This window comes from Prionailurus viverrinus, chromosome B3, assembly GCF_022837055.1.
Source record: "Prionailurus viverrinus isolate Anna chromosome B3, UM_Priviv_1.0, whole genome shotgun sequence".
Classification (NCBI taxonomy): domain Eukaryota; kingdom Metazoa; phylum Chordata; class Mammalia; order Carnivora; family Felidae; genus Prionailurus; species Prionailurus viverrinus.
In genome coordinates, this window is record NC_062566.1 from 34,454,310 (window position 1) to 34,481,277 (window position 26,968).

At 53.1% G+C, this 26,968-nt stretch overlaps 1 protein-coding gene across 6 annotated transcripts in view; it reads left to right on the forward strand.

Moving 5' to 3' along the window:
• The window catches only part of MEGF11 (multiple EGF like domains 11), a 356,748-nt gene that overhangs the window by 109,281 nt on the left and 220,499 nt on the right, over positions 1 to 26,968 (forward strand). For all 6 annotated transcript variants that reach the window (XM_047862853.1, XM_047862848.1, XM_047862850.1 and 3 more), the window contains exons 2-4: positions 14,731 to 14,836; positions 19,098 to 19,199; positions 23,425 to 23,525. In XM_047862853.1, the coding sequence (XP_047718809.1) occupies positions 14,739 to 14,836; positions 19,098 to 19,199; positions 23,425 to 23,525 (301 nt within the window). In that variant the 5' untranslated portion in view covers positions 14,731 to 14,738. The remainder of the gene's footprint in view (positions 1 to 14,730; positions 14,837 to 19,097; positions 19,200 to 23,424; positions 23,526 to 26,968) is intronic.

Sequence of the window (26,968 nt, forward strand, 5' to 3'; positions counted from 1 at the left end):
ACAGAACTGTCACTCAGCCTCCCTTCATAAACGGGGAAACCGAGGTCCGGAGAAGCTGTTAAGGGTCTTTCCGTGGTCCCATAGCTGGTAAGTGACACTAGAAAGCTCAAACTCAGGCCTTTAAGCCCAGGTCCTCTCCTCAGGAAGAGACCGCGTACTTGAGAAGTGATTCTAGCTCCTTCCTATCAGGACATTGCCCAGAGGGGCACAGTGACTCATTCAGGGTCACACGGCAATTTTGCCAGACATAGGGAGAGACCTGGTTCTGGGTTTCTTTGTCTCTGGCCTGTTTGATCGGGCCCTTGGCTGGGTGCTCGGCTCAGGCCATCTTCAGAGTCCACGGACACCTCGTCAGCAGATTCTGTCTTCTCACAGCTGTACTAGGCTGGCCGCAGTGCTGGCTTCCTTGCTTTTCCCACATTCATACACCGCGACACATATACGCACAGCTCTAGCATTTGGCTTTAGCGATTGCTCCGCAGTGGGTGAAATTGGTTTGAAATAAATGTCTCCTCTGCCTTCTTCCCTCGGGGTGATTTTATCCTCAGCTCCACTTTGCAGAGTGATCCAGCGTCTGGCCTGCGTCTGTTCTGTCTAGATAGGTCCTTTTTGATGCAAAGATGTTGCCGTGGCTACTGCTGAGCCCAAAGTTTCTTGAGAGGCCTGCTGAGATGGCTGCTGAACTCCACAGGGCGCTGCCCCTTCTCAGCCGCCTGTGGGATGCTTCCCAGCGCCTGGGGGCGCCACAGGCAGAGCTGAGTGTGAAGAAGGGCTCACCGTGTTCTCACTTTTCAAGGTTATTAGAGTATTTCCCGGGTGGGCACCTCTCCTTCCTGGGGCACAAAGCACTGCCCTGCCTTGCCCGGGGAACTGGCCCCTTCTGTAATCGAATAAACTCCGCATCGTATCCTCCGAGGGCTGGGGGGCATCTTGTGCTCCATTGTGGATCCCATTCTGATGTCTTGCCAGTTGTAGCTGCCCCGTGCACCCAAACTGGCCCTAAGGGAAGAGAGCGAGCTGTCCCCAACCTCTTCCTTGAGTTCTCAAAGTGCAGCTGAGGCAAGATTCGTGCATTTAAAGAAGGTAGTTAGACTAAGGGATGACACAGGGGAAACACACACACAGGATATTGTAAAGCAAGATAATCTGGTCCAGGGGGTCTGGCTTCCTCATCTGCACCCTTGGTTGTGCTCAGGAACATCACCCTGCAGGGTTCCTATAATGGAGGCACACAGCCTCCCCACTCATCTCCTGATGTCAGAGCCATAGGAACCTTAAAGACCATCTAGAACTTTCTCAGTTAGGTTCCAGAAAGAATTCAGCCGTAACACCCTATGACGTCCTCTGTCTTGTAATGGATCCTATGCATGTAGAATGGTACCTGTTATGTCCCATCCTTGGAAAAGCTGAGAAATAGTCACTGGAATCCTTTTCTGGGCTCGGCGGTTCAGATGAGGAACTCTGGCCAATAAAGCCTTCCTCTCAGCGAATAAGCATCAACGAGGCAGGAGACTTGCCCAAGGTCACACAGGTAGACCAGGCCATTCCTTCTCTCACCATAATGTAGTGCTGTCCCTTCCTCTGCTCAAATTTAGTGATCTCGGAGGAGGCTCTGATCCAGAGATGGCCCATCCCTCTCCCAGCACATCATACCTGGGACACATGCATATATGTGTACACACACACACACACACACACACACACACACACACACACACAGGCTCTGAGTCTGAAGAGCAAAGCCATACTTGGAAGCATAGTGATGGACGAGCAGGTGGTCCTGAGTTCAGATCTAGTTCATCCACTTCTGCACTGTGAGCCTCTGCAAATGGAGACCACGACACCTGCTTCACGGAGCCACTGGGAAGGCTGAATGGGATCGGCCAGGTACCGGGCACAAGGCGGGCTCTCCAGAAACTTTCATTCCTGCTTTCCTCTGGTGCTCAGTTAGCTGCTCCCTGGTTCACTGTTTGACTCCGTCTACATCCAAATGCTCATCCAATAAGGGATATTAACAGAGTGTTCTTAGTCAGTGCTCTCCAGGCACCGAAAATGGTATTAGCATATAGTGCTCACTTGAGCTCACGCTGTCGGGCCCGGGCCCACAGACCCACCTCCCACCCACCCCACTTGCTTTTCTCTTTTCTCCCTCTCTTGGCCAAACATGCGTCCTGCGTCAGAGGCCTACCATGGTCATCAGGCTTCTGGCCTGCCCCGCGTTCTTCCTACACCATTGAGTCCCTGTACGTGCGGTGGCCAATTTAGAGATTTGTGGACATACCACAGAATCGGAAGCATAGTGGAGACTTGGCACAAGCTTCCTGTTTCCTGCATATTGGCGATTCAGCACGCTGGAGGGGAGCACCTCACAGGCTGGGCCCGCGACCCGGAGAAGCCGGGGCCAGAGGGGAAACCTGTCCCCTCTCCCATTTTGCCTTGAGGAATGGGTTGTTCATATTTCTCAATGTCCTGTTGAGTTGGAAGTGAGACAGAGAAGGCCTTTATGCTGCTCCCAGTGCCTGCCACCCAAATCCTTTTGCAACGTGCCCTGTCCCCTTCTGGCCTTGGGAAGGGGATTATACCAAGTGGGAACAAATCTCTTTGGATTGATCGGGATTTTGCGTGATTTCAGGATCATCATTCCTAAAGACGTTGTCATTGTTCAGGAGTAGGTATGAAGTGAGGGAAAGGAAGCCAGTAGGTTACCAGCCCTGGAAACTGTTTTTCAGGAGGGCCCAGAGTGGGGTGAGCCCTGCTCATTTGTGGGGCAGAAACCGCTGCTCTGGGGTAGAAATGGACTGATGAGAACCCAGCCTGACAGGCGCCATTGGGTGCCACCAGCTGCATGGTGGCGTCCTGGTTAACTGAAGGTTTCACCTAATGGGGGTTTGGCTACATTTTCTCTTGGACACTGGTGCTCGGGGTTGCCCAGGGTTGCTCAGGGTTGCCCGTGCCCAGCCGGGCCTAAATCGGCGACACAGCTCCAATCCTCCTTCCTTCCTCCTCACGACCTGCCATGCCTCTCTCACACCTCCGTGCCTCAGTCGGCATCGTTCCATGGAGTGTTCAGGAGGAACTGCTCTGACATGTTAAGCTTTTTAATTTAGCACACACGGCGCGTATATGCCCCCAGACAAAACAGAATTGATTTATAATTCTCTTAATGGAAGCCCAGGCTTTCGTTGCTCTAGAAATAGATCGTTACCTCTGCCACCTTTTGTAATGTTTTCCCCTCCCATTTTTCCCCCCACACCACTGTGGTCTAAAAATATGATGTTTCATTTCAGCCTTCCATCGTAAGCCACTAAATGCCAGACATTTCTTTTTTAGACCTTTAATTTATAGCATGTTTGTTCAGTTTTACTTCATTAATTAATGTTCTTCCCAGGCCCCCGTGCCAGAGCCTTTGTGTAATGCTCTCTTACAGTAAGCAGGTGCTTTTATCCTTAATGAACAATTTCCTGGAAAATACTGAAATAAACAACGGTTAATCAGGCCAGGAACACAATGAATCTGGGAGCTGTGTGCTACTCTGCAGATTGAACCTGGAAGAAGAGGGACAGGTTTTCTACGTGCTGCTGGAAGAAGAGGGACAGGTTTTCTACGTCTGTTTTAGTGGTTCCTTTCCTGCGGAGGGAGCACGGGGTGCTGAAGTTCTGGAAGGTGCGTGAACGTCTTGTTCCTCCAGGAAACCGGAGTTCGGAGGAACTGTAGTTTTTCACGCACGCATGCGGCTGTGGAGAGGATTGTCAGACGCAGCATAAGCCGGAAGCACAGCCAAATTGGCCTCTGGTTCCAGACTTGGAATCGTCTCTAGCTTAGGCTGTGGGTCAGCAGGGCCTGGGCTGGGCCAAGCTGCAGCCTTATTGAAATTCATCTTCGGTCCTTTGCTCTCCCTTGTGGCAAACTTGCTTCACCCCCAAGGAGGCAGTTCTTGGTCTCAGGATCCGAATAAACTCATTCTGTCTCTGTGCACGCCTCCCCCCCTCCCCAGGACTATTTTGCTGCATCCCCCACCCCCCCTCCCGCAAGGCCCCAGCAAGAGGGCAGTGACCATATTTTACCCAGTGTTTTACTGTTTACAGCCCTTCTTGTAACCCTAATCTCTTTGGTTTCTCACAACCCTGCGGGTAGGTTTTCTTACTATTCCCCCTGTACAGAGGAGGAAGCCGGAACTCCCAGAGGTTAAACGACCCACTGAAGGTCACACAATTGGTAAGAGATGCTGTGAGATTTGGACCCAGGGACTGAGATCCCAGGGCTCCGGGTTCTTGTTACCTTTGGAGGAGCAAGCCTGTGTGGGTGCAGAGGACTGAGCGGGCCCCGGAGTGGGGTGAAGTGCCCCAGGCTGACCTGACGAGGCTGTGAGCCAGAATTCATCAGTGTCATGAACAAAGGACTGCAATAAATTTCTTTTAAAATCTGAATACCTGATTCATTTATTATACTGGCTAGAGCTGACAGATTCGTACATTATCCATCCATTTTTCTGTGTCGTAAGATCATTTTGGGTCTTTGAGATGGCATAATGTTTTTAATCACGTCACAGATACAATCACAGCATGGACACATGCCATACAATTGTAATGGCAATTTTGCCCCAGCTTGATGGTTCCGAGGGCTGCCTGGGGAGCCCTGTAAAGTGGCCTGTGTCCCTAGGGGTAGCAGGCTCAGGGCTGATGAATCCCTGTTCTTTGGGAAAAGGGACCCCCAAGGAGCAGCAGAGAAGAATCTGGACCTGGAGGAAGGTAGGCTTGTTGAGGGCACTGTCCAAAGGGCCCTGGGTTCTTTGTTTCCCAAATGAAGATGGCTTTATTGTGGTTTTTCAAATTTTAAAATTGAAGTCAGCTCATCACAGAAAATGTAAATATACAAAAAAATATAAAGAAGAAAGTAAGTCACCTAAAATATTGTCATCTAGAGATTTTTGTTAACATTTTAAATATCCTTCTGGGACACCTGAGTGGCTCAGTTGGCTGAGTGTCCGACTTTGGCTCAGGTCATGATCTCGTGGTCCGTGGGTTCGAGCCCCGCATCGGGCTCTGGGCTGATGGCTCAGAGCCTGGAGCCTGCTTCGGATTCTGTGTCTCCCTCTCTCTCTGCCCCTTCCCCACTCATGTACTTGTGCGCGCGCTCTCTCTCTCTCTCTCAAAAATAAACAAACATTAAAAAAATTAAAGTAAAATAAATATCCTTCTGGACATCTTTCTGTCTTGCTTGGTCTCAACACCACATACATGCACACCACATTTTATAGAAGTGTGATCATAATGTTCATGCTGTTTTGTAACCTGTGTTTTTCATATGATAATACATCAGAGTTATTTTTCCATGTTGCTGAACCTATGTACATTATCTTAAAATATCTTTGCCTTTCTGATTATAGTGATACTGATGTTTATTATAGGAAACACTAATATAACAATAAAAATGTTGACTTAGAAGCACAAGTCCTATGATACCGTTTCCAGCTCCCATGAAAGATGATCACTATTAATGCTCTAGTGGATAGGCTTCCATATTTTTTCCACCCATCAATATTTTTAATGTTGGCATAATATTTTGTTATGTAGACATGGTGGAATTTATTTAGCAAGGGCCCTACTGATTTAGACATTTAGGTTGTTTTAATGCTACAACAAACATCTCTTTATTAAGAGATATTGCAGGAAACATTCTTGAACCTATCCTTGGTCCTGGTCAATTTCTACAAAACAAAAAAAATTGCAGATACTTCTGCAATTTAATTTGTGCTGCGTTATAGATATACATGAAAACGTGTTAGACATTGCCCAGTTGCTTTCCAGAACCCACTGATGCATGTTTCCACTACGAGTGCACAAGCATGAGCATCGTCGGGCTTTGGGACAGTAGGTATTTGGCTTCAGATCTTCTGGCCTAGGTTCATGTGGAAGGTTCCAGAAGGAAACCTGGAGTATCCTAGGCTGATGCCTGTGTCTGCGGGCTGACAGCCAGGCCCTCCTGTTTAGCTCCTGCCTGGGGAGAGGTGGCCCCCGTTATGTGAGGGGGCAGAATGTGCCTGATATGGGTGGGAAGGGAGCACAAGGCAAGAGGGCAGTCTTTAATTAGAAGGGTGCTGAGGATTGAGCAGGGAGGAGGCAGGGACTAAGGCGCACAACCATCACAATGCTGCCGAGCCCTGCGTTCCCAGTACTGGACTGCAGTTTAATCCTCCTGAGAGTCTGTTGTTCTCTCATCCTGCCCACGTAGTCAAAGAGGAAAAGGAGGCTCGGAGCAGTGAAATGAGTTCTCCGAGATCCAGGATCAGACTCAAGTTCTCCTACCTCCTCTGTCTCTCCCCTTGCTGTGGGGAGATGGGGCAAACCCCGGGTTGGGAGTTGGGTAAGAGAGAGAAAAATGTGAGGAGAGGAAGGGCAGGAAAGGGAGACACACTATAGGTGAACTTGTAGAGCTCAAAGGGTCCAGGAGATGATGCAATCTGACCCCAGCCTTTGGGACAAGCAGAGAATGAAGCTCAGGGAGGGAAAGCAAGCTTTCTTGGGTCACACAGCAAGTCAGTGACCTTAGCAGGCGGCGGGGGGGGGGGGGGGCGGTGTGGGGAAAGGGGCCTGTGGAAAGCTGAGTTGCTCCTGAGCAGAGCTGGCTTTCAGGAGGGAAGACCCAAGGAGAAGGGGTTGCCTTGTGTCCTGGGGAGGTGGTGGTGGGGGGGGGGGGGGGGTTAGGCTGTTCTCTCTCCAGAGCGGGCGGTGCTAATCAAGAGTGGCTTCAGAGGCAGTGGGAACAGAGATGGGCTAGATTCAACGTGGGAGGCACCTGCGGGGTTGTTACGCATTGATCCCCGCAAAGGTCTCTGATATCCCATCACACTTGCCTGAGGCTTCCTGCCAGGGAAAGGCTTCAGTGCTTTGAATTAAGCCACATCCTGGGTCCACGGCCCTGTCACAGCCGTTCCCACACACCCTCCAGCAAGTATTTGGTGGTCTTGGGGCAGGGGCCTGCCTGAGTCATCTTTGTGTCCACAGTGACTGGCAAGTGTTCAATAAACGTGTGCTCGGTAGTTGAAAGATGAGATCCATCTTGACAATTGAACAGCAAAGACGGACCCAGTAGTCACCAAATACATACAGCCAAGCCTAGATTTTCCACCGAGGGTTTTTCCATCAGTGTCTTTTTTTTTTTTTTTTTTCTCTCCAGCTCCTTAGAAATTCTAGAAGTCAGAATTCTAGAGTTGGACGGATCTTTGAGGTGGGGGAATATGGGTTGAGAGGAAACGAGTAACTTATTGGGTACCTTCCATGTGCCAGATACGGGGCCAAATGCTTTACCTGCTGACTCATTCATATCCTAACAGCGCCGTGAAGTTGACGGTGCCTGATGTGGTCCCTGTAAAACACTCAGCCCTAAGGCAGGTGAATGATTTTATCCAGGTTGCACAGCCAGTGACGTGGAGTCAGGATTCGAACAACGTCAGTCTGGCTTCGCTATCCCTTTCACGTGAGCTCTGCCCCCTGTGTGTCATGTGACCTTGAACCAGCCACCCGGTGACAGGTCCCCCTCCTGGGGGACGAGGCGTTGGACAGTTGAAGCTCCCAGGTCTCGGTGCCTGTTCTAATACCGTGTGGCTTGTTGTTTAGTCGGTCATCCTCACCTCAGCCTACGTGGGACCCTTGATTTTCCAATGGCGGTGATTCTTCAGGGCCCTGTCCCCTAGTGCGCCTTCCTATCCAGGCACCTGTGCTTGCATCCTGTAGTCCGAGAAATGTTTTTTCAGAGCGGGCAAGGAATGGGATAGTCTCCTTGGGGCTGTATGGCCCTGAGGGACTGACTTATCTTTGGGGGTTGTGTGGACGGAGCCATGATTTCAAGCCAGGGCACGTGGGACTCGCACGGTTCCAAGAGAACCCCGTGGCCCTGGGAGGGGTTGGGGGAGAGAAGCAGAGCAGGCCTGGGGAGGGTGGGCTGGGAGGGGCAGGCGGCCTCGGGGCTGGCCAAGCCAGCTGAGTGCTCCCTGATTTGCAGAGAAATGGAAAGATGGAGATAATGGCTTTGTGAGAAATGGAATGGCCTAAGAACACAGATAAGTTTTCTCCCTTCATCTTTGGAGGGGCTGGAGGCTGGGGGAGCCTCTGCTGCCTGTTTGGGAATGGAAGGATTGAGGGCCCAGAACACAGAGGCTGCACCCAGTGGGGGAGGAAGGGGGGTGCTTTATCAGCTCGGCAGTTTCCGCACCCACCCACTTCCCCCTCCCTGGGGATATGCTGTGATTTCTCTCCGAGCCTGGCTGATGCCACAGCCGCTTGGTCTATAGGGCTTAAGGGCGCAGGGGACAGGACCGTCTTTTTGACCCTGACGAATGGTAGGCCTCCGTGGTGCCATTTTCAGGATTTGCAGCCCGAGGCTTCCTGGGCAAGGAGAAAGTAGAATTTATCGGGGCAGTTGAGCCCATACTCCAAGGAGGACGTTTACCATGTCTTTGCAATCCTCTCTGATTTATCCCAGTGGGCAGGCACCTGGCAGGGTCTCCGTGTTGGCACTGGGAATTTCTGCTGCACTCCTAACTGTCAGGGAATCACTCTTTTGGAGATTAAGAGCTGTGGATTTATTTTGAAAACTTTTTTTCTTTTTAAGTGCAGAGAGATTAGAAAGCCTTCGGGCGTAAACCCGGCCCCTGGTGGGATTGCTGGAGGGCAGGAGGCCTCATCAAGGCAAAGGGTGAAGCCTCTTAATTACGGGCGGACCTCAGCTCTGCTTTTCATCTCACATTAATCAGACCCCAGCAAGGCCAGTAAATAGACAGGGGCCTGGGGACTGGGAACCAGCTCGGAGATCCGTGGGCAGATGAGGGGGAAGGCCTGCCAGACAGGATGATAACCTTGATATTTGCCCCTCTGAGTGCAAACTTGGCTTTTTGTTTTGTTTTATTCAGGAAAAAAAAAAAAAAGATATAGAGAAGCGTGTGTATTTATGTGTGTGTGTGTGTTCTATAAATAGAAGATAGAAATCTCTCTTTCTATACCCACATGCTGGGAGGGATGTGAGGCGTTTGCTTTATCAGTTCCAGTTCGGGGGTTGCTTCTGCTGCTTCCCGAGTCTGAAAGCGCCTTTTCATGAGGCGCTCGGAATACGTCAGTCCCAAGTTGCAGCTTGAGCTATTGAGGAGGCTTCAATGCCCGCCTTGTGCTGGTCCCTGGAGCAGATGTACCCCCGCGCTGGTGGGGTGGCCCAGGCGGGAGGCTTTGAATCACTCTCAGGATGTCACCGTGCTCCCTGTATCCACTGCCAACAGATTGATGTCTCCGCGGTGCACTGTTAACGCAGTGTGGAATGCCCCGTGCCGTATATGACCTGCCATTGGGACAGATCTTTGGTGGCCTCTGTCGGGCCAGACACAAGCAATGTGCCCTGAGGCTTGGGCTGGCCGAGAGGCTGGGAGATGCGCTTAGCTGAAGAGTCAATAATGGGTTGACGAGGGGTATTGAGCCCTCTCCACGTGCAGGCAGGTGCTCTGGGTGCTGAGGACGACATGCACGCGCCAGACCCCAGCCTCTGTCCTCATGATGGGTGTCCTAAAAGTGTGCTATCAAGGGAGGGAAAACGGTGCGCAGGTTCTACAGCCCAGAGGGAAGAGTTGCGGCCACATCTGGATGGCTTAAATAGACAAAGAGCAATTTCCGAAGCTACTAATAACTGATCAGCAGTGTAGGACGGGGGCAAGTGTGAGGCACCTGTGTGTCCCTCTCCCACTCGGTGCCTATGACAGGCATTACTAATCGATCATGGCACGCTTTCCCACGCCACCCCCGTTTCTCAGTGTTGCATTCCAAGCAGCCACTACTGATCGATGCCCAGTGTTGTACAAGTGGAAACCTCCCAGGACCCACAGACTAGCGCCTAGCCACCGCCACCCCCGCCCCCACTGCAAATTTGTTGGGGACGAAGGGCTCCCTGGAAGAGACTGGGATGGACAGAGAGCAGGTTCCAGGTACGTGGACCAGGCTTCCGTGTCCAAGATTTCGGCACAGTCAGGAGGACTAGGCAGGTGGTGGAAGCGAAGCAGGTGGGGGAGGATTTTTGCACAGATGGACTGTGAGGTCATAGCAACTGATCCCGGGGCAGAGGCCATCTGTTTGTCTGTCTGGCCTCTGCCCTAGTTTTATGCATCTTGGCTGATGTGAGCAGCTGGTGTCTGGCCAGAGATGCAGGCTGGACTCTAGGGGCGCCCGCGATGCCAGGACCCTGAGCAGGAGGCGCAGGCCTCCCGAGGACGCTGCCGTCTCTAAGGTCTGCCCAGCCTGCAGGGCTGACCCAGACTGGAACATAAGCCTGGCTGGGAGGAGGGGTCCTTTGCTACGATGTCAGTGTCTCTTAGGTTACCCAGTGGCAGGTCCCCTTAACACCACGTGCCAGGCACAGGGGGCCCTCAAGTGTTAGAATAAACAAATGAATACCAACTCTAAGGATGCAGGCTGATAGGAGCAGGGCTTCCTTCACACTTGCCCTTGATGGAGGGGAGCAGAGTTTTCCAAATGGACCTCTGAGGACCTCTGCTCCTAGCGCATTGACTAGAAGGGGTTGTAGGGAAAACACTGGATCAAACGAAGTAAAAGCAGGTCTCTTTACTCGGGGTCTTCTCAGGGCCTGAGATACACTGGGAGAGTTAAGCTGCGGGCATAAGCGTGCAGCATTTCCTGAACTAACTCACTCGTGGAAAGCTCTGGGAGATTTCTATCAGTGGCTCATGGGACTAGTGTTCCACAGAACCCTGGTTTGGGAAACACCTCCCAAAGCTGCCCCCACGGCCCCCACGGCTCCGCAACGTCATCTCTCTGCTGCCTCCAGCGCCACAGAACATGCCTGCCTCCCCGTGCGCTTGCTAATGCTGTGCCTGCCGCCGAAATGCCCTCTCTCTTCCCCGCCCTCTCTCCGTGTTCTGTCCATCTTAAGTCCCGGCCGCTCCACAGAGTCCCCCACGGGCCCCCCAGGGGGACTTCACTGCTTGCTGCTTTATCTCCTCAAAGAGATGGCCGCTGACGCGTGCGATTTCTTTGTGTCCACGGTGTAGCCCAGGTCCAGCCGGAGGGCGCGGTTGACCAGTTCAGGCGGGGGGCAGGTGTGCAGACTCATCTCCCAGCCACCTTCTCTCCCCTGCAGCCTCCTACCTGGCTCACTGGGTGCGAAGCAGCCAGACCCCACGGTCAGGGAGGCAATTTCTCCATCGCTGCGACCTCAACTCTCTTCCTCTGCTCCTTAATATGCAGGGAGCATGGACAAGAGGGAAGGGAACCAGCTGATCTATTTACATGTTCTCTTGCTCCCAAGTGAAACCAGGGGCATTTTCTTATTTAATTATGAATGCCCTAAATCAGATGGTGCCCGATATGTTAACCTCTGTCGCTCCGAATGGAGTCGGCCTAATAACCACTGCGGCAGCATTGATTTTCCCTCAGTCATCTTGTGAGCATATGTCTTTGGGATCCAGCCTCTTGAGAGAGAGAGCCCCGGGAAGCCCCGTTAACGTGCATGGCGAGGGGTTTGCCCGCATGTGGGGGTGGCTCCCTTCTGGCTTCTCTTCACTCTGCCTCAAGTGAAGTGTCTGAGATGAGTAGAAAGCTTCTTCTTCGTCTTTTTTTTTTTTTTAAATACTTCTCAGAGAGAGAGAGACAGAGACAGAGACAGAGACAGAGACAGAGACAGAGACAGAGCAGGGGTAGGGGAGGGGCAGAGAGAGAGAGGGAGACACAGAATCCGAAGCAGGCTCCAGGCTCCGAGCTGTCAGCACAGAGCCCGATGCGGGGCTCAAACCCACAAACCGCTAGATCGTGACCTGAGCAGAGGTCGGCCGCCCAATCAACTGAGCCACCCAGGTGCCCCTAGAAATACTTCTTCTAAAACCAGTTACCAAGAGGAACTGACTGGACTGACCTAGGACTCGACCCCGCCTTTGAGGCGTTATGCGACACATGAAGAACACAGGCTGGAAAAGCTGTCCGTGTGAGATGGGACTTGGTAAGCGCTGGGCCACAAGGCCCAGACTCTAAGCTCTGTGAGTGTAGCGTGCCTGGCACCCAGGAGGTGCTCAGGCCCTGAAGGGGAGGAAGGGCTGGGGCCTGAGCTGGACCTCGCGTTGACGGTACTTGCACGTGTAAAGTTGACAATGTCGGGGCGTTGAGGACGAGGGGGCCAGTGTGAACGAAGAAAAGAGCGGGAGAGACCAGTGTGGCCCAGGGCGGGATGTGTGGGTGATAAGGTTGCATCTTGTAGATTGGGCCGGGTTCTGGGAGAAAGCGTTAGGGTGAGGGAACCTGAGGGGAGCCTTCCACGCTCAGGCTGGCCGTCCTTGGCCGTCCTTCTCAGCTCCCTTCCCACACTTCCACAGAGGCAGACTTGGCCTCAGATGGGGGACCACGTGGATGCTGGTGGCAGGGCCGTTCAAGGGTTGGGTGCGAATCCCCCCTGCTCTGCTGGCCTTCACGCCACAACACGGACAGAGGAGAGAGGCCGCCGAGCTGCCTGGGTCCTTGCCTCCTCTTCCTGGGTGCTTATCCAAACACCCGTTCCCGCCCCCACCCCCTCCTCTATGCCCCAATATCCGGTGGGAGGCAGCTAAACTGCCCTGCCCCGATCGGACTCAGGGAGGAGGTTTTCAGGAACATTTGGAAAGATGTCCCAAATTCTCCAGCTCCCTCCATCCCCCACTCCTCTCCTGTCACCATGGATCCAAAGGGGCCAGAGGGACACTCTCTTCTAATCCAGGTGGCTTTATCCTTTGATGTTCTAAGCTTCCTAAGTTTGAAGATGCGGTCGGGAAGTCCACTCAGGAGATCGCTCTAGATTACAGGAGTGACCAAATTAATGAGAACGAGGCATTCTCGGCCGCTGGCATCCTGACTCTGTGCCTTTGGGAGCACCGTGTCGCTTCCTTTGTTCCTTGATTTAATTTATCTGATGGCTGATCAGCCCCCCTCGCCCTGGAAGATGATTCTTCTCCTACACGAGTCTCCCTAAACCATGATGCCACGTCCGGGCAGACTCTTTCCGGGATTGGCTGTGGTTCCTCTTCTCAGAGGGGAACGGGCTGAAACGCCCTGCGGCCTCAGTGCCGCGTGGGCTCCAGGCTGTGCCCAGCTCTCTGTGGAGAGGCCCCTTGGGGCCCCGAGGACGTAGGGGGGCAGTGTGAGTGGGGAGGGGAGAAGAGTGGCTGTGGCCTGCGTACTCCTGGACTTTGCAAATTGAGTGGGAACACCAGAATTGCTTTTCTCTTTCCTAACTGATTTCCAAAATACGTGTAGCCAGATTGTTTTCAGATCTCAAACAGAAAAGCCTCATTAATCATTAATTTGGACCCCCACAGTTGTACAGAACTTGTGACAATTTGTTTATCTTTGAAGGAGCTGCTAAGAAGGAGTTTAGTGAGGAAATTACTGGGGATGGGGAGGAGAGCATTTAACCTTTCACGAAGAAAGACAGGAGCTCTCTTTAGCTTCCCTCCGGGTACAGATGGGGGTGTGTGTGACATCCCTGTCACTCTTGTCTGTCCCTGAGTAGGGTGAGTACTTCCTCATCGGTGAGCTCAGGGCCAATGGACTGGATCCTCAACCACTTCAAGCCTGGGGACCCCTTTCCAACGTCAAAATATTTTCTATACCATCCCCGCCCCCAGTTATTAGCAACTGCGTTTTTTAGTGTGTCAGACGGAGAAGAAAAGCTACTCTGAATTCAGTAAAGCTTTTAAGCAAATCACGATAGCATCTGTGTACACATGAAAAATAGTGCTATCTTTCTGAGCCACAGTGTTCATTCATTTTAGAGCTGATGTTTGAGCACATATGAATTCCAGCTCCCCGGGGCGAGTTTCCCTCCCCCTTTGCCCCCAACCCCCCCGCCCCCGCCCCCCGAGGTGGGAGCCCTGGACAGTTCTCTAAGGCTGTAGGGTCGTGGGGTCCTGGAGCGCCAGGGCAGGAAGGAGCCTGGGGGGTTGACATCTGTGTAGGTACACTTGACACCTGCCACAGGCTGTCACTTCAGGGGCCTGGATCAAACTCTATGAGCTGCTTCCTCAAAGCCCCTCACCAGGCCTTTGTCCCTCGGTGGGAGTGATGTGTGCATCAGTGTGGGAGTCAGAGACTGATACCCCATAGCAGCAAGAGAAGCAAGGTCCAGCCTTCTGGGTGGTCTGGAAGGATTTTCCCAGCTCAGCTTCCCAGCTCTGGCCACAGTAGACACCTTTCTTCTCTTTCCTTTTTGCAGGAAGGAGTAGGGAGAGAATTGGATGCTCCAAGCATACCGGAGATGAGGGAGAACGGGCAGAGGGAGGACATTGCGTTTAAAGATCAGGGGTTCTTCGTCCGAGGATGGGCTCAGGGGCCTGAGGACACCCCGGTATCGCAGCCAAATGTTGTGCATGTGGGCATTTTTCTGGGGAGAAGTTCTTGAACTTTCCGGAGATTCTCAAAGGAGTTCCACGAGCCAAAAAAACTTTCAGAAGCTCTGGCCTGGAATTTCAACTTTTCCCTGACTCAGGCTTCCCACTCCCCGGTTACTCAGAGCTGGTGAAGTGTTGCTGTGTAGTCAAAGCCCGCGAGTGTGAAATATCAAATGCTCATTACATGACGTCGGGGGGAAACTTAGTCTGCTTAGCAAGTCTATTTTGTTGTTTCGTGTGAGAAGTCTCCGTGCCAAACAGATGCCCGGGAAAACGGTCTGATTAATGACGCTGCTTCCTTTGTCCCCTCCCCCAACCCCCCACAGGGCCCGGGATGGCACTCTCGGTGACAGGGCTCACTGTCTTCTCTCTCCTGCAAACTGCCCTCTCCCTGAACCCCGAGGACCCCAACGTGTGCAGCCACTGGGAGAGGTAAGATGTGGATCTCAGATGTCCAGGCACTCCCCGAGGGCCTCACCCTGGGCTTGGCACTGTTGGGACAAAAGCGGAGTCGGGAGGTACAGAAGCTGCCCACCGTGGGCCTGTGGTCCAGCTGGGGACACAGCACAGACGCTGGAAGACAGGACAAAGCAGTATGGATTCTGTCTGGGATTCAGGGCTGTGGGAAGGGGTTGACTTAGTGATGCAGTGTGATAGATGACAATGAACTCCGGTCCCTCCCCGCACTGGCCCTCCCTGACCATTTTCCAGAGGCCCAGCGGGGCTCAGTGCCTGTCCACAGGCAGGTGGGGTACGGTGAGTGACCGCAATCCGGATGTGCTATTCTCCGATGCTGAGATGCCGTTGCTGCTGCTTCCCTCCTGGTGTGGGCAGGAGGGGACCAGGGGAAGAGCGGCCCGGGGCCTCTGCAGAAGAGCTGGCTGCATCCTGGCTGCAGCACTGGGTCCGTGGGGAATGGGCCAGGGCCCTGCAGACAGCCTGACTTTGAAGTACAAGGTTAAAGTATTGATTTTGGTGAGCAGAAAGATAGTGACCGGAGACCCAATCAGGAAAAACCGAATTAAACCCTGGAATTGATTGGCCGCGCTGACCAGGACGACTCTGCCACTTAGATGTTAATAAATCAAATGAATAAAATTAAGATGAGGGCCCGGTGGGGGAGGCAGATGGTAGAGGACAGGCGAGTGGGGCTGGCCGTGCTCTGTGCTTGCGAGGGTGAATGTCCCGGCCCCGTGACAGGGAAAGGCACCCCCCGCCCAGTCCACCCCAGGCCCTGGAGGGATGAGGGTCTGGGGGCGCAGAGGGAGTGCTCCTACGCCAGTATGCACATGTGCGGCAGTGACTGGGTGCTCTGTGGGGGTCCCCATAGAGTCCGCTGGAGCAAACCGACACCTGTTAGGTGCAGTTGGAAGAACACAAGGTCTATAACGAGAAGACCTTGGTTTACTCCAGTCTGGATCCTGTCACCTGGCAGCTGTAGGACTTTGGGGCAGTGTCTGAACCAGCCTGAGGCTGCTTCCCCACTGTCAAGTGGGGGAGAATAATTACCCTGGCCTCACAGGCACGTTGGAGGATCGGGGTACCAGTGTCACGAAAGGGCTTTCGCGACCACAAAAGTCGATTGTTGTCTTTTCTTGGTGACGCCTCTGGCTTTGCAGGAACCGGTTCTCACAGACTTTAAAGCACATCGGGCTCACCAGAGGTGGGCATGGAAAACGGAGTGTTCTGGGTCCTGGCCCCGGAGACTCTGATTCTACAGGTCTGGGGTAGAGCCTAGGGATATGCATTTTTCATAAGCTTTCCACATGGCTCTGAGGTGACTCAGGCTTCTTGCCCTTCTGGTCTTGGTGAATTTAAACCTTTCTTTCCCAGAGGGTGAGAGAGCTGTCAGGTGAAGTTGCACACTAGCCTCCCTGGTTGACGGATCCCAGCCTCGACAACCCCCTACTATCCACGTGATCCGAGGCTGAGACATAGTTGCTTCCTGAGGATGGCTGTGCTATGTCCCCACCTCCAGGATACCTCCTCCCGTCTGCCCTTCTCTGCCTTCCCCAGCTCCTCTAACTGGGTCCTCTCCTCCAGGGAGCCTTCCCTGATGGCAGGGCCCATCCTCACTTCCCTCTTCTGAGTCCCAACTGTGGATCTGTTCAAACTGAAACCAAATTCTCTAATTTCCTAACCGCCCTCACCCCCCACCCTCCCCGCGACGTTAATAAACTGGGAATAGGAAAACACTCTGAACTGAGCTTGCACTGAGCTGGCATTTCAGGCTGATTGGGCTATCAGCAGAGGTGATCATTTGATGGGAGGACAAGGACAGACCCTATGGCTAAAGTGAGGTCTGGGGGCCCCTGGTGCTTCTCCAACCCTTAAGGGGGAGGAGGCCTCGCAGACAGTGCCCCATGACACCGGGTGCCTTCTTCTTCTTGGCTTGCCCACCTGAGCTCCACTGCCTACTACATATGGACAGATTTAGTCTGCATCATTCCGGAAACACGCCCTGGTCCCCAGAGACCGCTTAGGGAGACTTTCTCAGCTGGATTAGTGCTTCTGGCGGGCTCCTTGTTAATTATGCCCCTCCACCATAAAACCCAGCGGAAAGACCTCCCCTGGCTGGTAAAGCCCAGTTCTACAAGATTAATCTGGTCCCTCATTAGCATATTGGCAAGCGAGCGTGTTAAACCGCCCAGCCATGAAACCAGGGGCACACTCTTCGCCCCGGAGACTTGGAATTGATTCAAGGTCTCACTGCCAGACTCATTCGGCCCAGGGGACCCCCTGCAGAGCTGGGACCGTTCCCCCCATGATACTCTCCCCACCCGTCTGTCGGGCTGATGCCTCTTCTCTGAGCACCCACTGTCTGTGTCAGGACGGGAAGGGGTGCCTGAGTCCCCGAGTGCGTAGCCAAGGTGGGGAGCCCATTCTTCGTGTGGTCTTGCTCCTCCTCTCCCCGCCACAGCCAGGGAGGAAATACCTCAATGTGTGGCACAGGAGGTGAACCATTGCAGTCGTATAGCAATGGTGGCCAGCGTCTATTGGACGCTTACGGTGCACCCGTTAAAAATTTTACGTGTGTTATCTTGTGCTGACAATTTTACTTGTTATCTTACTTTACCTTCCCACCACCCTGAGAGATGGACACTCTTGTTGCCTTTCTTAGTCCTCACAGTAACTGCGCCAAGTCCTTGGCAGTATTTGCCATGGATTTACAGGTGAGGAAACGGAGCCTTCCGTGAGTTACATAACATGTCTGAGGACGTGCAGCTAACGAGTGGCAGGGTTCGAAGGTGACCCGGAGCCCACGCACGCTTATCCAGTCATTCTTCTGCCCTAAGTGAGGTAGTCAGTAGCCCTGTGGGAGCAGAGGATCGTGGAATTTCAGAGTTGGAAGGGGCCCGTGGGAGGTCAGGGGTAGGTGCCGAGTTGCCTCCGTGTCCCCGAGCCTGGAGATGAAAAAGGGTTTGTGGCCCATGTCTGTGCAGATGTGTGCCTCTGTCTCCGATTGCTGCTTGCCGGCTGATAGAGGCTCAGCAGGGGCCCTCATATCCTCAGTGCTTCAAAGAGCCAGAGAATTTCCCAGCACCCCGAGTCCCTAGGCCTTGCTGACTGCTCCTGGCCCCGCTTTCTGAATTTTAGATCTTTGACCTTTCGGGCATCAGAGAGCCTGCTGTGGACCCACTCGGGGAGCTGGCCTGCTCAGCCCCCTTGCAAGCAAACCAAGAGCTTCCTCAGGCAAAGCAGACGGGCTTTTATAGCCTGGATCTAGCCATCTGGCCCAGGTCAGTGAGCCGTCTGGGGGGAAGCGGTGAGGAATACCAACCTACATAAAAATGAATTCCTGAAGTCTCAGCTGGGGCCCTCTCCCAGCCTGCACAGCAAGCATGAATCTTCCCTTCAGCATCCCGGCTCGACCGCCTTTTCATACAACTCCCGGCAGGGGCGGGCAGGTAGAAAGACATATGGGTCAGGCTGAGATCCGCCCCCCTCTGTGACTTCTACCCACTGTTCGGGTTTACAGCCAGCAGGCAGGATAACGAGGTACTACTTGGATTAGGGGATCTGGGGCATGCCCTTGATGCTCCCCCAGCTATCCCGGAGACAAAAGAGAGCGGAAGGTAAGTGACCTTGGGGAGGTCACTTGGTCTCTGTGATGTTCATTGTCCCTGTTTGTAAAATGAGGCTAGCAGTGCCACCTGTCTTAGAAGATTGTGAGCATTAAAATGGACTCAAACACTTAACACAGGGTCTTTAATGAGTATTCGCAGTTTATCGGTACCAGCTGCGTGGCCCGGGCAACTGGCCTCTCCCTGAGCCTTAGTCTTTTTCAGCTGTGAAATGGGACCACTTTGCTATAAGGATCGGCTTCCCTGTAGATGCTTGGAAAACCGTAAAGATCCACACAAAGTGTTTTGAAACTTGTTGGCTCTGCCTTCCAGAGCCACGTAGAATAAACCTCAACTCTGCTTCGTTCATTCTCTGATAAATGAACGGGAATTTCAGAAAATGAACCGGGCCCAAGGGCAATAAGGGATGTGCCTTGGATCCAGCCTGGGGCCGGGGAGGTTTGATTGCTGAGGGCACGCAGGGCAGGAGGAGGATAACGGGGTGAGGGGAGGTTTGAGCCCCTGGACACGTGGCTGTGGGCCCGGCTCCCCTGGGGAAGGAGACCCCATACCAGCTCAGCCTCTCAAGTGCTGACCATAGCTTCTTCGTCCTCCCGCCTGACTTTCAGCTATGCGGTGACCGTCCAGGAGTCCTATGCACACCCCTTCGACCAGATCTACTACACGCGGTGCACAGATATCCTCAGCTGGTTCAAGTGCACCAGGCACCGGTGAGTACCTCTCTCGGGGGGTGGGCTGGGGAGGGGGTGCTGGGCCCTCAGAGTGTGGCTTTGTGCCGGGTAGTAAGAGTCTCCTGTAGCAGCCGTAGTCAATGCACTGCCGTCTGAGAGTCCCTGCTGAGGGCTTCTATCTGGCCAGAGAAGCTTATGGGCAGGGTAGGGCAGAAGTGCTAGAGAATTCCTGCCCTTGGGGCGTCTCTCACCCAACGAGAGATGGGGAGTTGGTGGATAAATCCCCTGGTTCCCTCACTGGAGGGGAGAGGGGAAAACTTTGAGGCGCATTCTACACATATCCCAGCATACCCTGAATTGGCTGCCTTTTCCACCCTCTTTTTCCCTCTCCCCTCCCAGGGCTTCCTTACATTACCTCCCAAATAAACTCCTTGTCCTTGAATCTTTGCCTCAGGGTCAGCTTCAAGGGGAAATACAACCTAAGACAGAAACCTCAGAGCAGGGGTAGCCCCATGCCAGGGCATCTGGTTTGGAGAACTGAGCTCAGGATAGGACTTGGCACCCCCTCGGCACCTTGGCCAGGCTGCCCATGGGAGACACTCAGTCTAAATGACTGCACGGGGCTCCTGCTCCCTTGTCTGCAGCGCCCCCTGCAGGTCACGCCATTCTCTCATCTTGCTGGGGGAGAGAGGAGAGGAAGGAAGAGAACACGTTTTGTTGGATGACCCCGGGCAAGCTGCTTTATTTTGGGATTCCCAGGGTACTCATCAAACATACAGTGATCCTTGCCCTGCCTACTCACAGGGTCCAGTGAGGTCAGGGATGTGAAAATACTGGGAAAAATACAGGGGAAGATGGAAAAAAGCGAGTTGTTAGATCCGGGCAAGGTGGCACTATTATCTGAGGGTAAGCGGGGGAATGAGGGGGACGCCATCCCTTAGGTTTCTTTCCTAGTTGCTCAGCATCTGTGTTGGTTTCAGATTCCTTTTGCTTCCTCCTCCTGGGCCTAGTCCCTCTTTGTGGTTTATGGCTAAATCACGGTGGGTAGCAATGTGGCTGGGGAAATTTGCTCTACGCTGAAAAGCCAAAGTCCTGGTTTTCATGTCTGAGCGTAGGACACGATAGCTGCTTTTAAAACCCTTACTGGCTTATTCCAACATCTGGGCCACTTCAGGGTTGGTCTTCATGGGTTGTCTTTTCTTTAATATAAGTGATATTTTCTAGTTTCCTTTTTCTTGAGAGAGTGAGAGTGAGAGAGAGAGTGAGAGACAGCGTAAGTGAGCATGTGTGAGCAGGGAAGGGGCAGAGGGAGAGAGAGAGAAAGAGAGAGACAGAGAGAGAGAGAATCTTAAGTAGGCTCCGTGCCTAGCATGGAGGCCGACACAGGGCTCTATTTCACAACCGTAAGTTCATGACCTGAGCCAAAACCAAGAGTCAGACACCTAACTGGCCGAGCCACCCCGGCGCCCCTCCAGTTTCTTCTTATGTCTAGTAATTTTGAATTATATTCTGGGCATTATAAACAGCAGAGACTGTAGAGACTGAGTTCTGTTATGTTCCACCCGAGAGTATTGATTTGTTGTTGTTGTTGTTGTTGTTATTATTGTTTTGTTTTAGCTCTCAGTTAACCTGGCTACAATCAATTTCCCGTTCAGTATTTTTAGTCTTAGCTGGACTGTGTGGGACCTGTCCTCCACACACATAATTCAGGGGCCAGGAGTTTGGACAGAGACTTTTGTAACGAATATGGGGCTTCCTCTTTGCTGTTCTTTTTTCTGAGAGGGGTTTCAATTTTCACTTTTCAAGTTGCTGGACTTGTGGTGCTTCAAACCCGTAAGGCCGGGTGCCTTCTCTCTGAATTGTAGCCGTCCGGAGTCCTTGTTGACTGGGTCCTGAACTTGGGCTCACCTTGCCCAGTGTCATTTCCTTTTTCCCAAGTGGGTATTTCCCTCCAGTATCCACCTTTGTTCTCTCTCCAGCGCCTTCTGGTAGTTGTTTTTTTATATTCCCCCCAGATTTCATAGTTGTTTGCAGGAAGGTTGGCCCAATAGGAGCTAGTCAGCCATTATTACATCCCCTTCCCCTCGCCCTTGACTGTGAAATGAGGAGGTGGGGCCCAATGCCCCCTTCCAACTTCTTCAGCTGTGCCAAGGTAGCCGCGTGTGGCCCCAGCCAAAGGTGGAGGCGGAAATAGAAGCCCTGCTCCCTCCATGAGCCCTGTCAGGCCCTGTGCCAGTCAAGTTTGCTCTGAGGTGTGGCTCTGTTGGGTTCTTGGAGGCCAGGGCTACTATCCGTCAGCGCCGGGGGGAGGTGAGTGAGTGGCTGCTTATTAAAATAGGCTGCATTCCTGGAACATGAATTATTTTGCTAAATCATTGAGTCGCCTTGCAGCTTTCCTGATGACCTAGAGTGTGCGTGCTGACAGCTGCACCATCAGTCTGCCTCAGTGCAGAATGGTTTGTTTAAAGGTAGCACCCTTCTCCCGACAGCCTGGGCCCTGGCCCCTTCCCTCTCCTGCTTCCCACCCCGGTGCTGGGAGCAAGCAAGGGTCTCCCAGACCAAAGCCATGGGAAACATCTCAGTCCCGGCAGGCTTTCACGGTGCTAAGACCACCCGCCCCCTGCCACTGGAAGAGCTGAGGGATAAGCCTGTGTGGTACGGCGACCGGGTTGGGTGAAATCTAAGCCAGCCCTACCTCGTTCTTTATCTGAGAGGCCTACACCACCCCTGAAATTGCCAGGAGCTGCCTTCCTGTGCCACGGAAGTAGCCTCACTGTGAGGCCGGCTTACTTCCCATTATGGGCTTTTGACAAAGTAGAATGCCCTTAGTTTACGACATTCCCAAATATCATAGATTTCCCCAGAAGCCCTGTACTGTCATTTGTCATAAAGCGAGGGCTTTAAGGACTGGGAGGGCTGGCCCAGCCTGTGCCGTGGGACTCCCTTCCTACGTTGGCCTAACCCTCCATGGAAAGCAGGCTGTAGGCGACTCCCATGTCTGGTCCCTGATGCTCTGCCCACTGAGGAGGGGTCTGCAGGGAAGGCTCCCCTGGGGTGTTGGTGGGGGAAGTGAAGGGGCTCTGGCTTCAAGGCCCAAGGACTTGGGGTTGAGTCGTAGTCACATGTCATGACCTTGGGGAGTTACTTCCTCTCTCTGGCCTTTAATGGCCATTTCAGTCTCTTCCATTTTGACCCTGTGTGTGAGGAAGGGGCTTTGCCTGTCAGTACCCCATTTTGACTCCCTCTTAAGGACTCACTCCACCCACCATCCATTTACCTGGTCTTCCTCCTCACTCTGGCCTTCCTGTATGGCCAGCCAGCCGCCCTGTGGGAACTGGCACAGGACAATAAGGGAAACCTGGGGGCACTGAAATTAGACTGATCTGGGTTCGAATCTTGGCTCTGAAACTGATCCATTGACCTTGAGCGAGTCATTAACTTCTCTGAATACCAGTTTTCTCATCTATAAAACAGAAGAGGGATACATAAGACAAGAATAAAAAGCCCTAAAAAGGAAATAAAATAAAGGTGACATAGTAATGCTACCTGCCTCGGGCAGAGAATGGAATGAGATTTCGCCTATAAATCTCTGGCGCAGGAGGAAGTGTCAACATCTGTGTCAGCAGAAGAACAGGAATGCGAGTCTCTGACTTCCAGTCCAGAGTTCCTGCTCCCTGGGCCTTAGTTTCTTCCTCTGCAGAGCCAGCGGTCAGTTCTGAGCCTTCCGAGGGCCGAGGACATGTTATTTTGGGGTGACGGAGGTTAATCTGCTCCCTGGGACTGAGTCAGACTTGGGGGACCCTTTGCTGACCCCGTTTTGGTTCTCCAGGTGTGTGGACCAGTCCGTAGGAGGCCGTGAGCAGTCTGCTTGTTGGGACAGACACTCTCGGGTTCCACACCTCCGGTCTAGGTCACCCTATGAGCTCCTCTGGGGGTCTTTAGGAGAGCCCCTCCACCCCCCGCCCCGGTCACCTTCCACAAGTACCCCAGAAAGTATCTTCCGAAACCCTGTTCAATATCACGCTGAAGAGACCTGGGAAAGTCAGCAGGTGTAGCAAACCCCGCGTCAGTAATACATTCTGCATCACAATGGCCCAGATGCAGCCATCGATTTTTCTTTATTGTGTTCCTTCATATTTGAAGCCGCCGTGCATTTTAAAGTAATTATTGAATGGCATCCTCCATGTGGCTTAACACAAATATCATTCTAACGGGAGTGATTGATTTTCAATACTTTCAAGTGGCTTTCTCCCTTGTGCCTTAGGATCAGTTACAAGACGGCGTATCGGCGTGGCCTCCGGACCATGTACCGGCGCAGGTCCCAGTGTTGCCCTGGCTACTACGAGAATGGAGACTTCTGCATACGTACGTAGGGGCTGCCTCTGTTCTGGCCTCGCTGGGGTTGGGAGGCGAGGGGAGAAGACAGAGAAGGGAGGTAAGCAGGCCTCAGCCGACCCAAGGGCTCCAGAAGTCCCTGCCTGCTGCTGGCTCTGAGGGGATCATGGGTCTGGTATAAACACATTGCGTGGGATCACATGGGAACATGTGGATCACATGGGATCAATGGAAGCAGGTCAGTTCCAGGCTTTGGTAGGGTCAGGAGAGAAGTGGACCCTTCCAGAGAGGGTGCTCTGAGGAGCAGTGGGGAAGAAGGGCTGAGTGGCTGGTACAGATCTGAAGGGCTCCAGAAGGCTTTGTCGGATGGAAGGAGACTTGAATGGATAAACGGTGACGAGATGGATGAGTGGATGGATGGATGGACGGATGGATAGAGATTGGAAGGGAGGAAGGAAGGAAAGCTGGATCATTGGATAGCAAGACCATAGTACCTAGAAGGAGGATAGCAAGAGTAAGACAGATCACAGGGGGCTGGTTCCAAGAAGTGGGAGGGTTTCCAAAAATAATCGGGAGACACTGAAAACAAGGGGGGTGCATGAAAGACACATGGAACCTCTCCCCCTGTTTGTCTGCAGTGGCTCAGTGCTCTTGGTGTCCCCAGAGAGTCAAGGGCTGAGTTTCTGGCAGCTTCAGGCCCTCTGGGTGGGGGTGGGGGAGCAGTTCTGTGCAGTGGGAGATACCCAGGAACCTGCAGATCTGAGTTCTGGTCCCAGCTTCTGAGGCATGTGGCTTTGGGCAAGTCATTTAGCCTCTCGGGAAGAATGACTCCAGGGCCCTGTTGGAGTCTAATGGACTCTTTCCCACCACCTCTGACAGGTGTAATGGGGCCAGGATGGGGCTCTCCTGTGGGCAGTAGAGGGTTGCCACTGTGGGAGAGTGTCAGAGAAGCTGGGAGCCCCCCACTATTAATGACAGAGGGGAATCCACCCCCAAAACTTCTGCCTCTTCATTTGGAGGCAGATTTGGTGAGTGATGTTCCTTGTTAGCATTCTCCTTGCCCTTTGGGTGGGTAGAGTGAGCCAGCACCAGAGAGACAGTTTGGGCAGGGTGGGCGTGTTGGTGTTGGGAACAAAATGACAATTTTCCCCTGCTGATGTTACATATCCCCTCTTGCTGGAGAAACTCGATTCTAATTGCATTACAGGAATGAATGAAAAATGCTCCCACAGGTGCGTTCACTGATGATGGTTTTGCAGGAAAAATACAAAGATACCCAAAGCCATCCCCAAAAGTCTATTTCTCAGGAGCAGGGCAGAGGACCGGGCTGGGACAAGGCCTTGGCTGGCACGTCACCTGGGATGGGGTTCCTATGGGGACCTGGGTGTAGATGTGAGATCGAGACCAAGCTTTACTGCTGTTCTGTCTGCCTGGAGGAGAGCAAGAGCCAGGTATGGGGGGGGGGGGGTGACAGAGGACTCATAAAGCCTAAGCAGAATGGATGTGAGTGGCCCTTCGGGGCTCAGGGCACCAAGATGGACCCAGGGAAATGATAGAGGGAATTCAGATGTCAGCACGGGGCTCCAGGAACAGATGAGCACATTTCTTTTCTAATTTCCATTAGTGGGTGTTGGTAAAGCTCTTGGAAAATGAAGACCAGGGCAGAAACACTCAGTGTCCTGATTGCACAGGCCCGGTCTTGCTGACTGGGAACGGCAGCTTGTCACCTCCTACCTACTCCTTATGTAACGGCCAGGTACTGCCTGCTGAGCTGGTGGCCACAGGCCAGGCCACCTCCAGGAAGCCAGCGAGAAAAGCCAACTTTAGGACTGAAGGCTTTTTCTGAAGGGGGACAGGAGAGTTTCAGCAGTGGGATGGGGCACTGGGGCATGCAGGGTACTGGTAGTGCTGACCCAGAGGGGCAAGAGTCACACAGGCCTGGGTTTGAGTCTCAGCTCTGTCCCTCCCAGCTTCTTCCTCTTTATGCTCCTCCTCATCCTCTTCAGAGCACACCCCCTGCGCCAGGCGCCGTTCCGGTCACTTCATGTGCATTAATGGATCAGCGTCTCACAACAGCCCTCTGAAGTAGGTACTCTTACTTCTCCTATGTTATAGATGGAGAAACTGAGTCACAGAGTGAGTAAGTAACTTGACCAGGGTCGTACAGCTAGGAAGTGGCAGAACAGGGATTTGAACCTAGGTTGTCTGGCTCTGGAGGCTGCCGTGAACCTCTCAGGTGGGCTGCTGCCCTCTCTGTGAGCCTAGGCAAGACGTCACCTCTTGGAACCTCAGTTTCCACTCATGTGAAATGGGGATAGTAATAACCTCTACCACCAGACACAGGGTAGGGGCTTAAAAAATGTCAGCTCCCTTACTCCATGGCTTTGGGTCTTAACATTTTCTCACTCTTGGCTTTTGTTTTAATTCTCCAGATCACCATGGACCCTCTCCCTGGGAAAATGCACATGACATATATAAACCTATGTGCATACACACAGCCCTTCCTTTGCACACACTGGCAGTGGGTTCATGGATCCCTCACATCCCTCAGAGTCTTTGAAACCCTGGTAAATCATTTCTGCCATGTGTTCATGTTTATCCACTCGATTGACACTGTCGCTTGTCGACTTGTTGCCTACGCACTTGGGTGCGCACGAGAGATGGTTGCTACCCCGAGGGGCTTGCAGCCCTAGCAGAAAGAGATGATCTGGCACACAGATACATGCCCCCAGGGTTGCAGATGCTTCAACGAGCATCTCGATAAAGTAGAACCGAGTGGAATGGAGAGACTGTCTTCTTCAGCCATGTCCACTTAGCGAGAGTTAATGAGACGTCAGCTCTTGATGGAAGCGTGACGGGAGAAGCCCTTGAAGGGTGTGCCACCAGCATTTATTAGACGCCTATCGTGGCCCACCCACGGTGCTGTGCCTTGGGATAGAAGAGGTGTGGTAGAAATAGCTCCTGCCCTCGTGGAACCTACGGTCTTGTTGGGAAGGCCAGGCCACATGCAGAAAAATCCGTGGACAACAGCCGGAGAAGAATGTGGGGAGAAACACACAGACCGGACACACTAGGCGGGAGACCATGCTGTGACCTGCTGTCACTCGGGGGGCTTCGTGAGGGTTTGGGCTGGATGGAATGGTATCTTTGGGTGTGGTTGGGAGAGAGGGAACCCCGTCAGCAAAGGCGTGGAGGCAGCTGGCCTGAGACCACGGGGGTGGGGGGGTGGGGGAGGCAGATCTGGCTGGGGGAGGGGTTGGGGGAGGCAGTCATTCATTTCCCAGGGCCGCCCTTGCAAAGCAGCACTGCCTGGCGGGCTTCCCCACCAGGAGCGTGCTGGCTCCCACCTCTGGAGGCTACAAGTCCAAATCTGGATGTCAGCAGGGTTGCTTCCTTCTGAGGGCTGTGACCGGAGATCTGTTCCAGGCCCCTCTCCTTGCTTCTGGTAACTCCATTCCCCACACAGCCTTCTC